At 42.3% G+C, this 11,720-nt stretch overlaps 1 protein-coding gene across 2 annotated transcripts in view; it reads right to left on the reverse strand.

Moving 5' to 3' along the window:
• The window catches only part of LOC311136202 (spindlin-Z-like), an 18,370-nt gene extending 7,257 nt beyond the window's left edge, over nucleotides 1-11,113 (reverse strand). The window contains exons 1-4 of one of the 2 annotated variants that reach the window (XM_084170304.1): nucleotides 11,029-11,113; nucleotides 4,308-4,449; nucleotides 3,985-4,103; nucleotides 3,208-3,253 (exon numbers count right to left, since the gene is read on the reverse strand). In XM_084170304.1, coding sequence (XP_084026430.1) covers nucleotides 3,208-3,253; nucleotides 3,985-4,039 — 101 coding nt within the window. In that variant the 5' untranslated portion in view covers nucleotides 4,040-4,103; nucleotides 4,308-4,449; nucleotides 11,029-11,113. The remainder of the gene's footprint in view (nucleotides 1-3,207; nucleotides 3,254-3,984; nucleotides 4,104-4,307; nucleotides 4,450-11,028) is intronic. The other variant, XM_084170305.1, reaches the window with a different exon arrangement.
• Between the last annotated feature and the right edge of the window lie 607 nt (nucleotides 11,114-11,720).

The raw sequence follows: 11,720 nt of genomic DNA on the forward strand, positions 1-11,720 counted from the left end.
AATCGAGCACACAGCCATGCCATCTCCATAGACAAACATTGGCAGTAGAATGGCCTTACTGAAGAGCTCAGTGACCTTCAACGTGGCACTGTCATAGGATACCACCTTTCCAACAAGTCAGTTCAACAAGTGTCTGCCCTGCTAGAGCTGCCACGGTCAACTGTAAGTGCTGTTATTGTGAAGTGGAAACGTCTAGGAGCAACAACGGCTCAGCCGCGAAGTGGTAGGCCACACAAGCTCACAGAACGGGACCACCGAGTGCTGAAGCGCTTAGCGCATAAAAAAGGTCTGTCCTCGGTTTCAACACTCACTACCGAGTTCCAAACTGCCTCTGGAAGCAAAGTCAGCACAAGAACTGTTCGTCGGGAGCTTCATGAAATTAGTTTCCATAGCCGAGCAGTCGCACACAAGCCTAAGATCACCAAACGCAATGCCAAGCTTCAGCTGGAGTGGTGTAAAGCTTGCCGCCATTGGACTCTGGAGCAGTGGAAACGTGTTGTCTGGAGTGATAAATCATGCTTCACCATTTGGCAGTCTGACGGACAAATCTAGGTTTGGCAGATGCCAGGAGAACGATACCTGCCCCAATGCATAGTGACAACTGTAAAGTTTGGTGGAGGAGGAATAATGGTCTGGGGCTGTTTTTCATGGTTCGGGCTAGGCCCCTTAGTTCCAGTGAAGGGAAATCTTAACGCTACATACATTCTAGACGATTCTGTGCTTCCAACTTAGTGGCAACAGTTTGGGGAAGGCCCTTTCCTGTTTCAGCATGACAATGCCCCCGTACACAAAGCGAGGTCCATACAGAAATGGTTTGTCGAGATCGGTGTGGAAGAACTTGACTGGCCTGCACAGAGCCCTGACCTGAACCCCATCGAACACCTTTGGGATGAATTGGAACGCCGACTGCGAGTCAGGCCTAATCGCCCAACATCAGTGCCCGACCTCACTAATGCTCTTGTTGCTGAATGGAAGCAAGTCCCTGCAGCAATGTTCCAACATCTAGTGGAAAGCCTTCCCAGAAGAATGGAGGCTTTTATAGCAGCAAAGAGGGCACCAACTCCATGTTAATGCCCATGACTTTGGAATGAGATGTTCGACGAGCAGGTGTCCACATACGTTTTGTCATGTAGTGTATATAGGCCATGGCAATGTATTACAGACAAGTGTGATCGGCTTTCTTTCCTTCCCTTGATCCGTCTCCAGGAGTCCCATAAAGATTGTGTTCTTTGAAGTGTGAATATAGCCTTGACCATGTTAAGTGTCCCTAGACAGCTGATACTAGCCTTGACCATGTTAAGTGTCCCTAGACAGCTGATACTAGCCCTGACCATGGTAGTGTCCCTAGACAGCTGATACTAGCCTTGACCATGTTAAGTGTCCCTAGACAGCTGATACTAGCCCTGACCATGGTAGTGTCCCTAGACAGCTGATACTAGCCCTGACCATGGTAGTGTCCCTAGACAGCTGATACTAGCCCTGACCATGGTAGTGTCCCTAGACAGCTGATACTAGCCCTGACCATGGTAGTGTCCCTAGACAGCTGATACTAGCCCTGACCATGGTAGTGTCCCTAGACAGCTGATACTAGCCCTGACCATGGTAGTGTCCCTAGACAGCTGATACTAGCCCTGACCATGGTAGTGTCCCTAGACAGCTGATACTAGCCCTGACCATGGTAGTGTCCCTAGACAGCTGATACTGACTCTCAGATCCACCTCTACGCAGACGACACCATTTTGATACATCTGGCCCTCATTTGACACTGTGTTAACAAACCTCCAAACGAGCTTCAATGCCATACAACACTCCTTCAGTAGCCTCCAACTGCTCTTAAACACTAGTAAAACTAAATGCATGCTCTTCAATCGAACGCTGCTGGCACCCGCCCACCCGACTAGAATCACCACTCTCGACGGGTCTGACCTAGAGTATGTGGACAACTACAAATACCTAGGTGTCTGGTTAGACTGTAAACTCTCCTTCCAGACTCACATTAAGCATCACCAATCCAAAGTTAAATCTAGACTCGGCTTCCTATTTCGCAACAAAGCCTCCTTCACTCATGCTGCCAAACATGCCCTCGTAAAACTGACTATCCTACCGATCCTTGACTTCGGCGATGTCATTTACAAAATAGCCTCAAACACTGTACTCAGCAAATTGGATGTAGTCTATCACAGTGCCATCCGTTTTGTCACCAAAGCCCCATATACTACCCACCACTGTGACCTGTACGCTCTTGTTGGCTGGTCCTCACTACATATTCGTCGCCAAACCCACTGGCTCCAGGCCATCTATAAATCACTGCTAGGCAAATCCCCGCCTTATCTTAGCTCATTGGTCACCATAGCAACACCCACCCGTAGTATGCGCTCCAGCAGGTATATCTCACTGGTCATCCCCAAAGCCAACACCTCCTTTGGCCGCCATTCCTTCCAGTTCTCTGCTGCCAATGACTGGAACAAACTGCAAAAATCTCTGAAGCTGGAGACTCTTATCTCCCTCACTAACTTTAAGCATCAGTTGTCAGAGCACCTTACCGATCACTGCACCTGTACACAGCCCATCTGAATTTAGCCCACCCAACTACCTCATCCCCATATTGTTATTTATTTTGCTAATTTGCACCCCAGTATCTCTATTTGCACATCTATCATTCCAGTGTTAATACTAATTGTAATTATTTTGCACTATGCCCTATTTATTGCCTTACCTCCATAACTTGCTACATTTGCACACACTGTATATATATTTTCTGTTGTATTTTTGACTTTATGTTTTGTTTTACCCCATATGTAACTCTGTGTTGTTGTTTTTATCGCACTGCTTTGCTTTATCTTGGCCAGGTGGCAGTTGTAAATGAGAACTTGTTCTCAACTGGCTTACCTGGTTAAATAAAGGTTAAATAAAATAAAATAAATAAAAACCCTGTATTCTCTTCAGCAGGCCACTTAAGACCAGTATCTGATATCAGGTACTCAGCATGGCACTACTAGACTTAATCATTGACTTATCTTACCAAGCACAACTGATGTTCTCTACCTGGGAAAAACTAAGCAGATAGCAGATGGTTTTACCCTAGCCTGGAACCAGCTTTAATTGAATACTACTACACAAAGTGTATATATTTAGAACAGTTGAATTCCTACAAAGGCACAATCACAAAGCTGAGGTAAGTACAGTGCATAAGGATTCCTGGCTTACTTGTGGGAGTCCTTTTTCTTCATATTTGCAGAAACACCTGTGTGCCCTTAGATTAAAAACAAAAAAGAGAAACATCACAAACGTTCTTCTAGTGCAAATGACTGTAGTAAATGTATTCAGTAGCTACTCTAGTCTTATCAGTGGGCTAAATGTACCGGATTATGTGTCACCTGAAGATAACGAGAGAAAACAACAAAGCTGTGTGTCCCAAATGGCACCCTATTCCCTATAGGCCTATTAGAGAACTACGTTTGACCAGAGCCTCTAAGGGCCCTGGTACAAAGTAGTGCACTCTAAAGGGAATAGATGTCCTCCAGGTGTTTCCAACATCACCAGGCAAGCTCTATCCTGGAACCCACAAGTCAAAAGGAAAAGAGGGCGCCCTAGAAACACCTGGAGGCCGGAGATTGAGGCAGACACAAAGAGAATCGGCATGGGGTGGAACGAGCTGGAGAACACTGCCCAGAACAGAGTGAGATGGAGAGGAGTCGTCCATGGTCTATGAGCCCAAAGGAGCGATGGGCCTAATTAAGCAAGCAAGTAAGTAAGTAATAAAGGAAATAGGGTGCCAATTGGGACGCCGACAACACATCTATAAAGAGCGAGAATGGGATTTGTACCACAAATGCTCAAATGTTAACATGTGGAAATAGTGCCAGGAAACTAAACCAAAGCATGGATTGCTGTCATACATTGTCCATAGACTGCTTACAGGGTCAGGAAACCAATATGTACGTTTGGAATTTAGGTGAACTATCCCTTTAAAGCCAAACTAACCTGCATCAGCTCTGGATCTCTGGCCCGGCGCACTCTTCCCGAATGGGGTCTTCATTCATCAGGGTATCGTGGAGCAGTCTAGCTGCCAGACTAGGGTGAAAATATCTATGGTACCAGGTCTGGGGTGTAAAAATACCAACGTAATGAAAACATTAATGATTTATGTTATAGCCCAGAGAGATGGACGATAGCCAGGGAATACATCTAAATAGAATAGTCCAGTCAGAGGAAGGTGACAAGTGAGAACGTGAAAATCTATATATGGCAACCAATTCAGAAAATGGAAACAGGGAGGGAGGGAAAAAAGAAAGTGTCTATGGTACCCAGTGCAGCCAGATAACGGGGATAGGGACGGATTATCTTTGATATCCAACCCAGATGGTCCACGGTTGGTTGAGGACTGACTTTGGGGTAGGCCAATGTTTCTGTTCAGGGATGATGATCACGTCAGGACTCTGGGTAGACCTGCAAACCAAAAGAAATGCTGATATTTATTTATTTCAATTTTTATTTTACCTTTATTTAATTAGGCAAGTCAGTTAAGAACAAATTCTTATTTACAATGACGGCCTACACCGGCCAAACCCGGACAACGCTGGGCCAATTGTGCGCCGCCCTATGGGACTCCCAATCACGGCCAGTTGTGATACAGCCTGGAATCTAACAAGGGGATCTGTAGTGACGCCTCAAGCACTGAGATGCAGTGCCTTAGACCACTGCGCCACTTGGGAGCCCGATATACAGTGCATTCGGAAAGTATTCAGACCCCTTTACTTTTTTTCAAATTTTGTTACGTTACAGCCTTATTCTAAAATCGATTAAATCAATTTTTCCCTCATTAATCTACACACAATACCCCATAATGACAAAGCGAAAACAGGTTTTTAGAATTTTTTGCAAATTTATAAAATATTAAAAACAGAAATACCTTATTAACATAAATATTCAGACCCTTTGCAAAAACAGATTTTTATACATTTTTGCAAATGTATAAAATAAAACAAACTGAAATATTACATTTACATAAGTTTTCAGAGTCTTTACTCAGTACTTTGTTGAAGCACCTTTGGCAGCGATTACAGACTAGAGTCTAATTGGGTATGACGCTACAAGCTTCGCACAACTGTATTTGGGGAGTTTCTCCCATTCTTCTCTGCAGATCCTCTCAAGCTCTGTCAGGTTGGATGGGGAGCGTCGCTGCACAGCTATTTTCAGGTCTCTCCAGAGATGTTAGATCGGGTTCAAGTCCGGGCTCTGGCTGGGCCACTCAAAGACATTCAGAGACTTGTCCCGAAGCCACTCCTGCATTGTCTTGGCTGTGTGCTTAGGGTTGTTGTCCTGTTGGAAGGTGAACCTTCGACCCAGTCTGAGGTCCTGAGCGCTCTGGGGCAGGTTTTCATCAAGGATCTCTCTGTACTTTGCTCCGTTCATCTTTCCCTCGATCCTGACTAGTCTCCCAGTCCCTGCCGCTGAAAAACATCACCACAGCATGATGCTGCCACCACCAGGTTTCCTCCACACGTGACAATTGGCATTCAGGCCAAAGAGCTCAATCTTGGTTTCATCAGACCAGAGAATCTTGTTTCTCACGGTCTGAGTCTTTAGGTGCCTTTTGGCAAACTCCAAGCGGGCTGTCATGTGCCTTTTACTGAGGAGTGGCTTCCGTCTGGCCACTCTACCATAAAGGCCTGATTGGTGGAGTGCTGCAGAGATGGTTGTCCTTCTGAAAGGTTCTCCCATCTCCACAGAGCAACTATGCAGCTCTGTCAGTGACCATTGGGTTCTTGGTCACCTCCCTGACCAAGGCCCTTCTCTCCCGATTGCTCAGTTTGGCCGGGCGGCCAGCTCTAGGAAGAGTCTTGGTGGTTCCAAACTTCTTTCATTTAAGAATGATGGTGGCCATGGTGTTCTTGGGGACCTTCAATGCTGCAGACATGTTTTGGTACCCTTCCCCAGATCTGTGCCTCGACACAATCCGGTCTCGGAGCTCTACGGACAATTCCTTTCGACCTCATGGTTTGGTTTTTGCTCTGACATGTACTGTCAACTATGGGACCTTATATAGACAGGTGTGTGCCTTTCCAAATCATGTCCAATCAATTGAATTTACCACAGGTGGACTCCAATCAAGTTGTAGAAACATCTCAAGGATGATCAATGGAAACAGGATGCACCGGAGCTCAATTTCGAGTCTCAGAGCAAAGGATCTGAATAGTTACGTAAATAAGGTATTTCTGTTTTATATTTTATAAATTTGCAAAAAATTCTAAAAACCTGTTTTCGCTTTGTCAGTATGGGGTACTGTGTGTAGATTGATGAGGGGAAAAAATAATGATATCAATTTTAGAATAAGGCTGTAACGTAACAAAATGTGGAAAAAGTGTAAGGGGTCTGAATACTTTCCGAATACACTGTACGTGAAGATATTCAGTCACTTTAATGTCTAATTTTGCACTTAATCAAAAAAAGTGGAAAGCATTGTTTGTTTAACTAGCCTATTTCACACCAAAGCAGGCTCCCACATCAAGATGGAAAAAAGGATAAAGGAACCCCTTCCATCCCACTTGTGTGGGGATGTCATGGCAACAGTGAGAGACCTTGACGACACAGGTGTCATATATGCATTGTTGGAATGTATCCAAGCCATGTACGTAGTCTGTTTACGTTGAAGTGATGATCGCCAAGGTGAAGGAGAGGCCTGTTTTGTTAGCCATCTACTAGCCTATGTCATTCAGATTTTACCAGTAGATACCACGACTAGGCTATTCATGCCCAAACAAACACTCAAGATTAAACTAGCCATGTACTGTCAGTTCTACTCATAGAACTAGAACGATTCATGAATCAGTCATTAATCATTAAATCATGAATAGAATCGATTCATGAATAATTATAATTATATGGTTCTACTACAACTAGACCACTATAACAGCTAGGCCTATATACTACAAACCATTCATATGTTGCAGTCTTTTTTTTAGACCAACATGAGAATCAAATCAGCAGCATGACTATTAGGACTGATTTCTGTAAAACCACTCACAACACAAGCCTTTTCACAAACCACCAGATCAATAATGCCACATCTGCCATCTGTTCATAGTGGACACTGAGGGCTGTTCTACTTACTCCAGGACTAAAAAGCAATGGAGGATCTCCATCTAAAAGCAGGGGGGGGGTTTTGTCAAAGAAATGGAATAGGTCTACAGTAGGCTTAATCTGTAGCAGGAACAGCACCATCTAGAGGTCAGAACCTGGTAATATCAGGACATAGGATGGGACATAAACCTAACAACTTCAATTACTAATTTCTCTGAACAGGGGGGAAAAAACATCACTAAATTCACTGAGAATACATTACATAGGATGAAGAAACAATACTCTGAGCCGCAGCTCCATACTACTTGTCAGACAGAGAACTGATACTATATCCTCGTTGTTGGGGGGTCCGTGGGTGGCTTTTTACCATTTCTTTGGATTCCTCATGTCTAACTCACTGTTAGAAAAAAATGTTGGTCCAAATCGGATGTTAGGTACTATATTTATTAAATATTACATGAATCCTATAAATTAAAATGGCCAAGCTGATCTTTCTCGTTCTTCCCCATTTTTTTAAGTGAACAACAGAAAAGGTGTGGCATTTATAGCAGTTGGGCATGTTGAGCCTGCTCTGCGAATGTTTTTACTGACAATAACCAAACTACAAAGAACTCAAGTACTGATCTTTCTGGTTCCTCCCCTATGCTGGGTGAAATGCAAGCAATACTGTATAGTGCCTTCCGAACTTATTCATACCCCTTCACTTATTCCACGTTGTTGTGTTACAGCCTGAATTCTAAATGGTTTGAATATATTTTTTCTCACCCATCTAACAAAGTGAAAACATGTTTTTAGACATTTTTGCAAATGGTTGAAAATGAAATACAGAAATATCTCATTTACATAAGTATTCACACCCCTGAGTCGATACTTTGTAGAATCACCTTTGGCAGCGATTACAGCTCTGAGTCTTTCTGGGTAATTCCCTAAGAGATTTACACACCTGGATTGTGCAACATTTGGCCATTGTTCTTTTCAAAATTCTTCAAGCTCTGTCAAACTGGTTGTTGATCATTGCTAGACAACACTTATCAGGTCTTGCCATAGATTGTCAAGTAGATTTAAGTCAAAACTGGAACTCTGCCACTCAGGAACATTCACTGTCTTCTTGGTAAGCAACTCCAGTGTTGATTTGGCCTTGTGTTTTACGTTATTTTCGTGCTGAAAGGTGAATTCCTCTTCCGGGGTCTGGTGGAAAGCAGACTGAACCAGGTTTTCCTCTAGGATTTTGCCTGTACTTTGCTCCATTCCATGTATTTTTTATCCTGAAAAACTCTCCAGTCCTTAATGACTACAAGCATACCTATAACATGATGCAGCCACCACTATGCTTGAAAATACGGAGAGTGGTACTCAGTAATGTGTTGTATTGGATTTGCCCCAAACATAACACTTTGTATTCAGGACATAAAGTACATTTTTTTGCAGTATTACTTTAGTGACTTGTTGCAAGCAGGATGCTGTCATCTGTGCCTAACAACGTTCGTATCATATTTGTGCTACTACCATGTTGTGCTGCTTCCATGTGTTGCTATCGTGTTTTTGTCATGTTGTGTTGCTACCATGTTGTGTTGCTGCCATGTGTTGTTGTCTTAGGTCTCTCTTTATGTAGTGTTGTGTTGTCTCTCGTCATGATGTGTGCTTTGGCCTATTTTTTTTAATCCCAGCCCCCGTCCACGGAGGAGGCCTTTTGCCTCTTGGTAGGCCTTCATTGTAAATAAGAATTGTTCTTAATTGACTTGCCTAGTTAAATAAAGGTTTTATATATATATATATATATATATATATATATATATATATATAAAATACAGGCTCCCCTCAGTCAATTAGGTTAGTATTGCGGAGTAACTACAATGTTGTTGATCCATCTTCAGTTCTCTTAATCACAGCCATTAAACTCTAACTGTTTTAAAGTCACCATTGGCCTCATGGTGAAATCCCTGAGCAGTTTCCCTCCTCTCCAGCAACGGAGTTAGGAAGGATGCCTGTAACTTCGTAGTGACTGGGTGTATTGATACACCATCCAAAGTGTAATTAATAACTTCACCATGCTCAAAGGGACATTCAATGTCTTTTTTTTTTTTACCCATCTACCAATAGGTGCCCTTCTTTGCGAGGCATTGGAAAACCTCCCTGGTCTTTGAGGTTGAATCTGTGTTTGAAATTCACTGCTCAACTGAGGGACCAGATAATTGTATGTGTGGGGTAAAGAGATGAGGTAGTCATTCAAAATTCATGTCAAACACTATTATTGCACACAGAGTGAGTCCATGCAACTTATTATGTGACTTGTTAAGCACATTTGTTACTCCTGAACTGATTTAGGCTTGCCATAACAAAGGGGTTGAATACTTATTGACTCAAGACATTTCAGCTTTTCATTTTTTATTAATTAGTAAAAAAGTATAGAAACAAAATTCCACTTTGACATTATGGGTATTGTGTGTAGGCCAGTGACAAAAAAAATGTTGAATAGGTCAAGGGGTGTGAAGACTTTCTGAAGGCCCTGTATATGGCATTTCTGCATGTAATCTCCGGGCAACCAAAAAAAACACCTGACTTGCCCAACGGGCAACTGACTTTCAGACCTTAATTTCAATCCCTGAGTAGTCTCGAAAACCTGACCCTAGGCAACAGTGAATTAAAATTTCAATCACGTAAAATCACATAGGCTAATCAGACATGAGTTATGACAAAGGCAGAATGAATGGCATCATGCCAACTGTCATCCATTTGTGCAGATATTTTCCAATCACAGAATGGAATATTAGCCTAATCAACTTGTAAAGCATCTACTTCAGGGGTCTTCAATCATTTCTTGCCCAGGGACCTCCACCCAGGCAAACCAGCGACCCCCATTATGTTAGCAAAAAAATAAAAAATTCACATCTTGTCTTATCATCACGTGAATGGCAAGGAGTAGTAATCAACATTTTTTAAATGAATAGATGTTAGATATTTTCACTGACCCCTTGGGGGCCGCGGGCCCCAGGTTGAATACCCCTGGTCTACTTTCTCCTTTTTAAATGCTCAACAGACTGGCATCAAATGTAGGATACAAATTAACACATATGATAAATAGCTGTCAGACACACTTGATACTGAATGAATAGTCTGTCGAGCTGATCTTCATTCATGACATTGTGCAGTCAATGTGACCTTTGCTTTGGTTGCTAGATAGGAAGCTTGGGACTGGCTCCACAGACTGAGGAACTCGGCACAATGCCTCAAGATCATTTAACAGTTGTTAGGTTGGCCAGATTATGTTACAACAAACTGAAATCCTAAGTAGTTAGCTAGTTACATTGAAGTATAAAAAGTTACCACAGTTTATAAGATAGTTGATCAGTTTAGTTAGTTAGCTATGTAAAGACAATTATTTGTTGTATTGCACATTTAGCTACAACACTGTTTTCAACTTGTCTTTGACTGGGCAGGCTAACATTAGTCTTTGAAGCAGTCTAGCCAAATCTGTTGGCGAAAAAAAATGCCCCTTTACGCTGACTAGCTACTTAGCAAACAAACCAAACTAACTAGATTGATAGCTACCTAGCTAGTTAACTTTGTAACCAATACTTCTGAATCAAGTGATCGCTTCATCGATTGAAGACATCACAACACAATGTCTTGCAATGTAAGGTAAATGCCGTCTGCAACCAGCACGGTACATTAGCTACACTAGTAGCTGCAGTGGTCAGTGTCAGCCATATTTACTATCCCCGCAGCAAAAGGGAGAGCAGGGAAACGGTGCAGTCGAACCAACAGGGACTATACTCTGGTTAACAAGAAACACATTTTAAAATGAAGACAAATGCCTCAAACCAGTCTCCTTTCCACCCCAGTTTTGAAGAGTCATGTAACGCGCCCATAGATACCTTTTTAATTAATGTTTGTGGCTGGCTTCCTGTGTGTGAGAATAGCTATTTGTGTTTCGGAATGTCTTACCCGATTTATTGTGAAATTATAGCAAGATATTTTCCTATCCCGCTTTCTCCCCTGTGCCTCCGTCAGTATCCGTTTGATGGCAACCCTGATTACGGCAAAAACCATCCCCTCCCCTTCCTCTGCCAAAAAGTGTTACATCAGATAAATAATTGATGCAATAAATTCTGTCTTCCTGCAAAATAGTGAGTCATTTCGCTTTTCCCGAACCGACAGCTCTGCGCCTGCGCGTTTGTTTGACTGCGACACAGAATTAAGAATTATAATACTTTATTAATTTAATAGGATCTCTATGCTACGAGAGAGCTGGGAACAATTTGAGGACAAGAGGAAAGCTATTTGAGTAAATTACTTAATTGACAACCAGTTCTTATGCATAGCATTTTTTTCTTTTTGTTCTTTAATTTGTGAGTTATCTATTCCCATGCAGGGTTTACCTAAGAAAATATGCCCACATTTATAATATAATATAATATTCCCTCAGTTATTTTAAAGTATGTTGATAAAAGAGTAAGCCTTCAGTGTGGGATTATTTGAATGATGAGTGAACAGAAAGTTGTTTTATGCAGATATGACAAGATATGCCAAATAATCCAAATTTTTTATGAACATGATTAGGCTACATCAATCAACAACTCAGTTAATTATTCTCCTTTCCAACATTTTGCTTAGACCTATCATGACCAACTTTGATA

The sequence above is a fragment of the Coregonus lavaretus genome, assembly GCF_964263955.1.
Source record: "Coregonus lavaretus genome assembly, chromosome: 10".
Lineage (NCBI taxonomy): Eukaryota > Metazoa > Chordata > Actinopteri > Salmoniformes > Salmonidae > Coregonus > Coregonus lavaretus.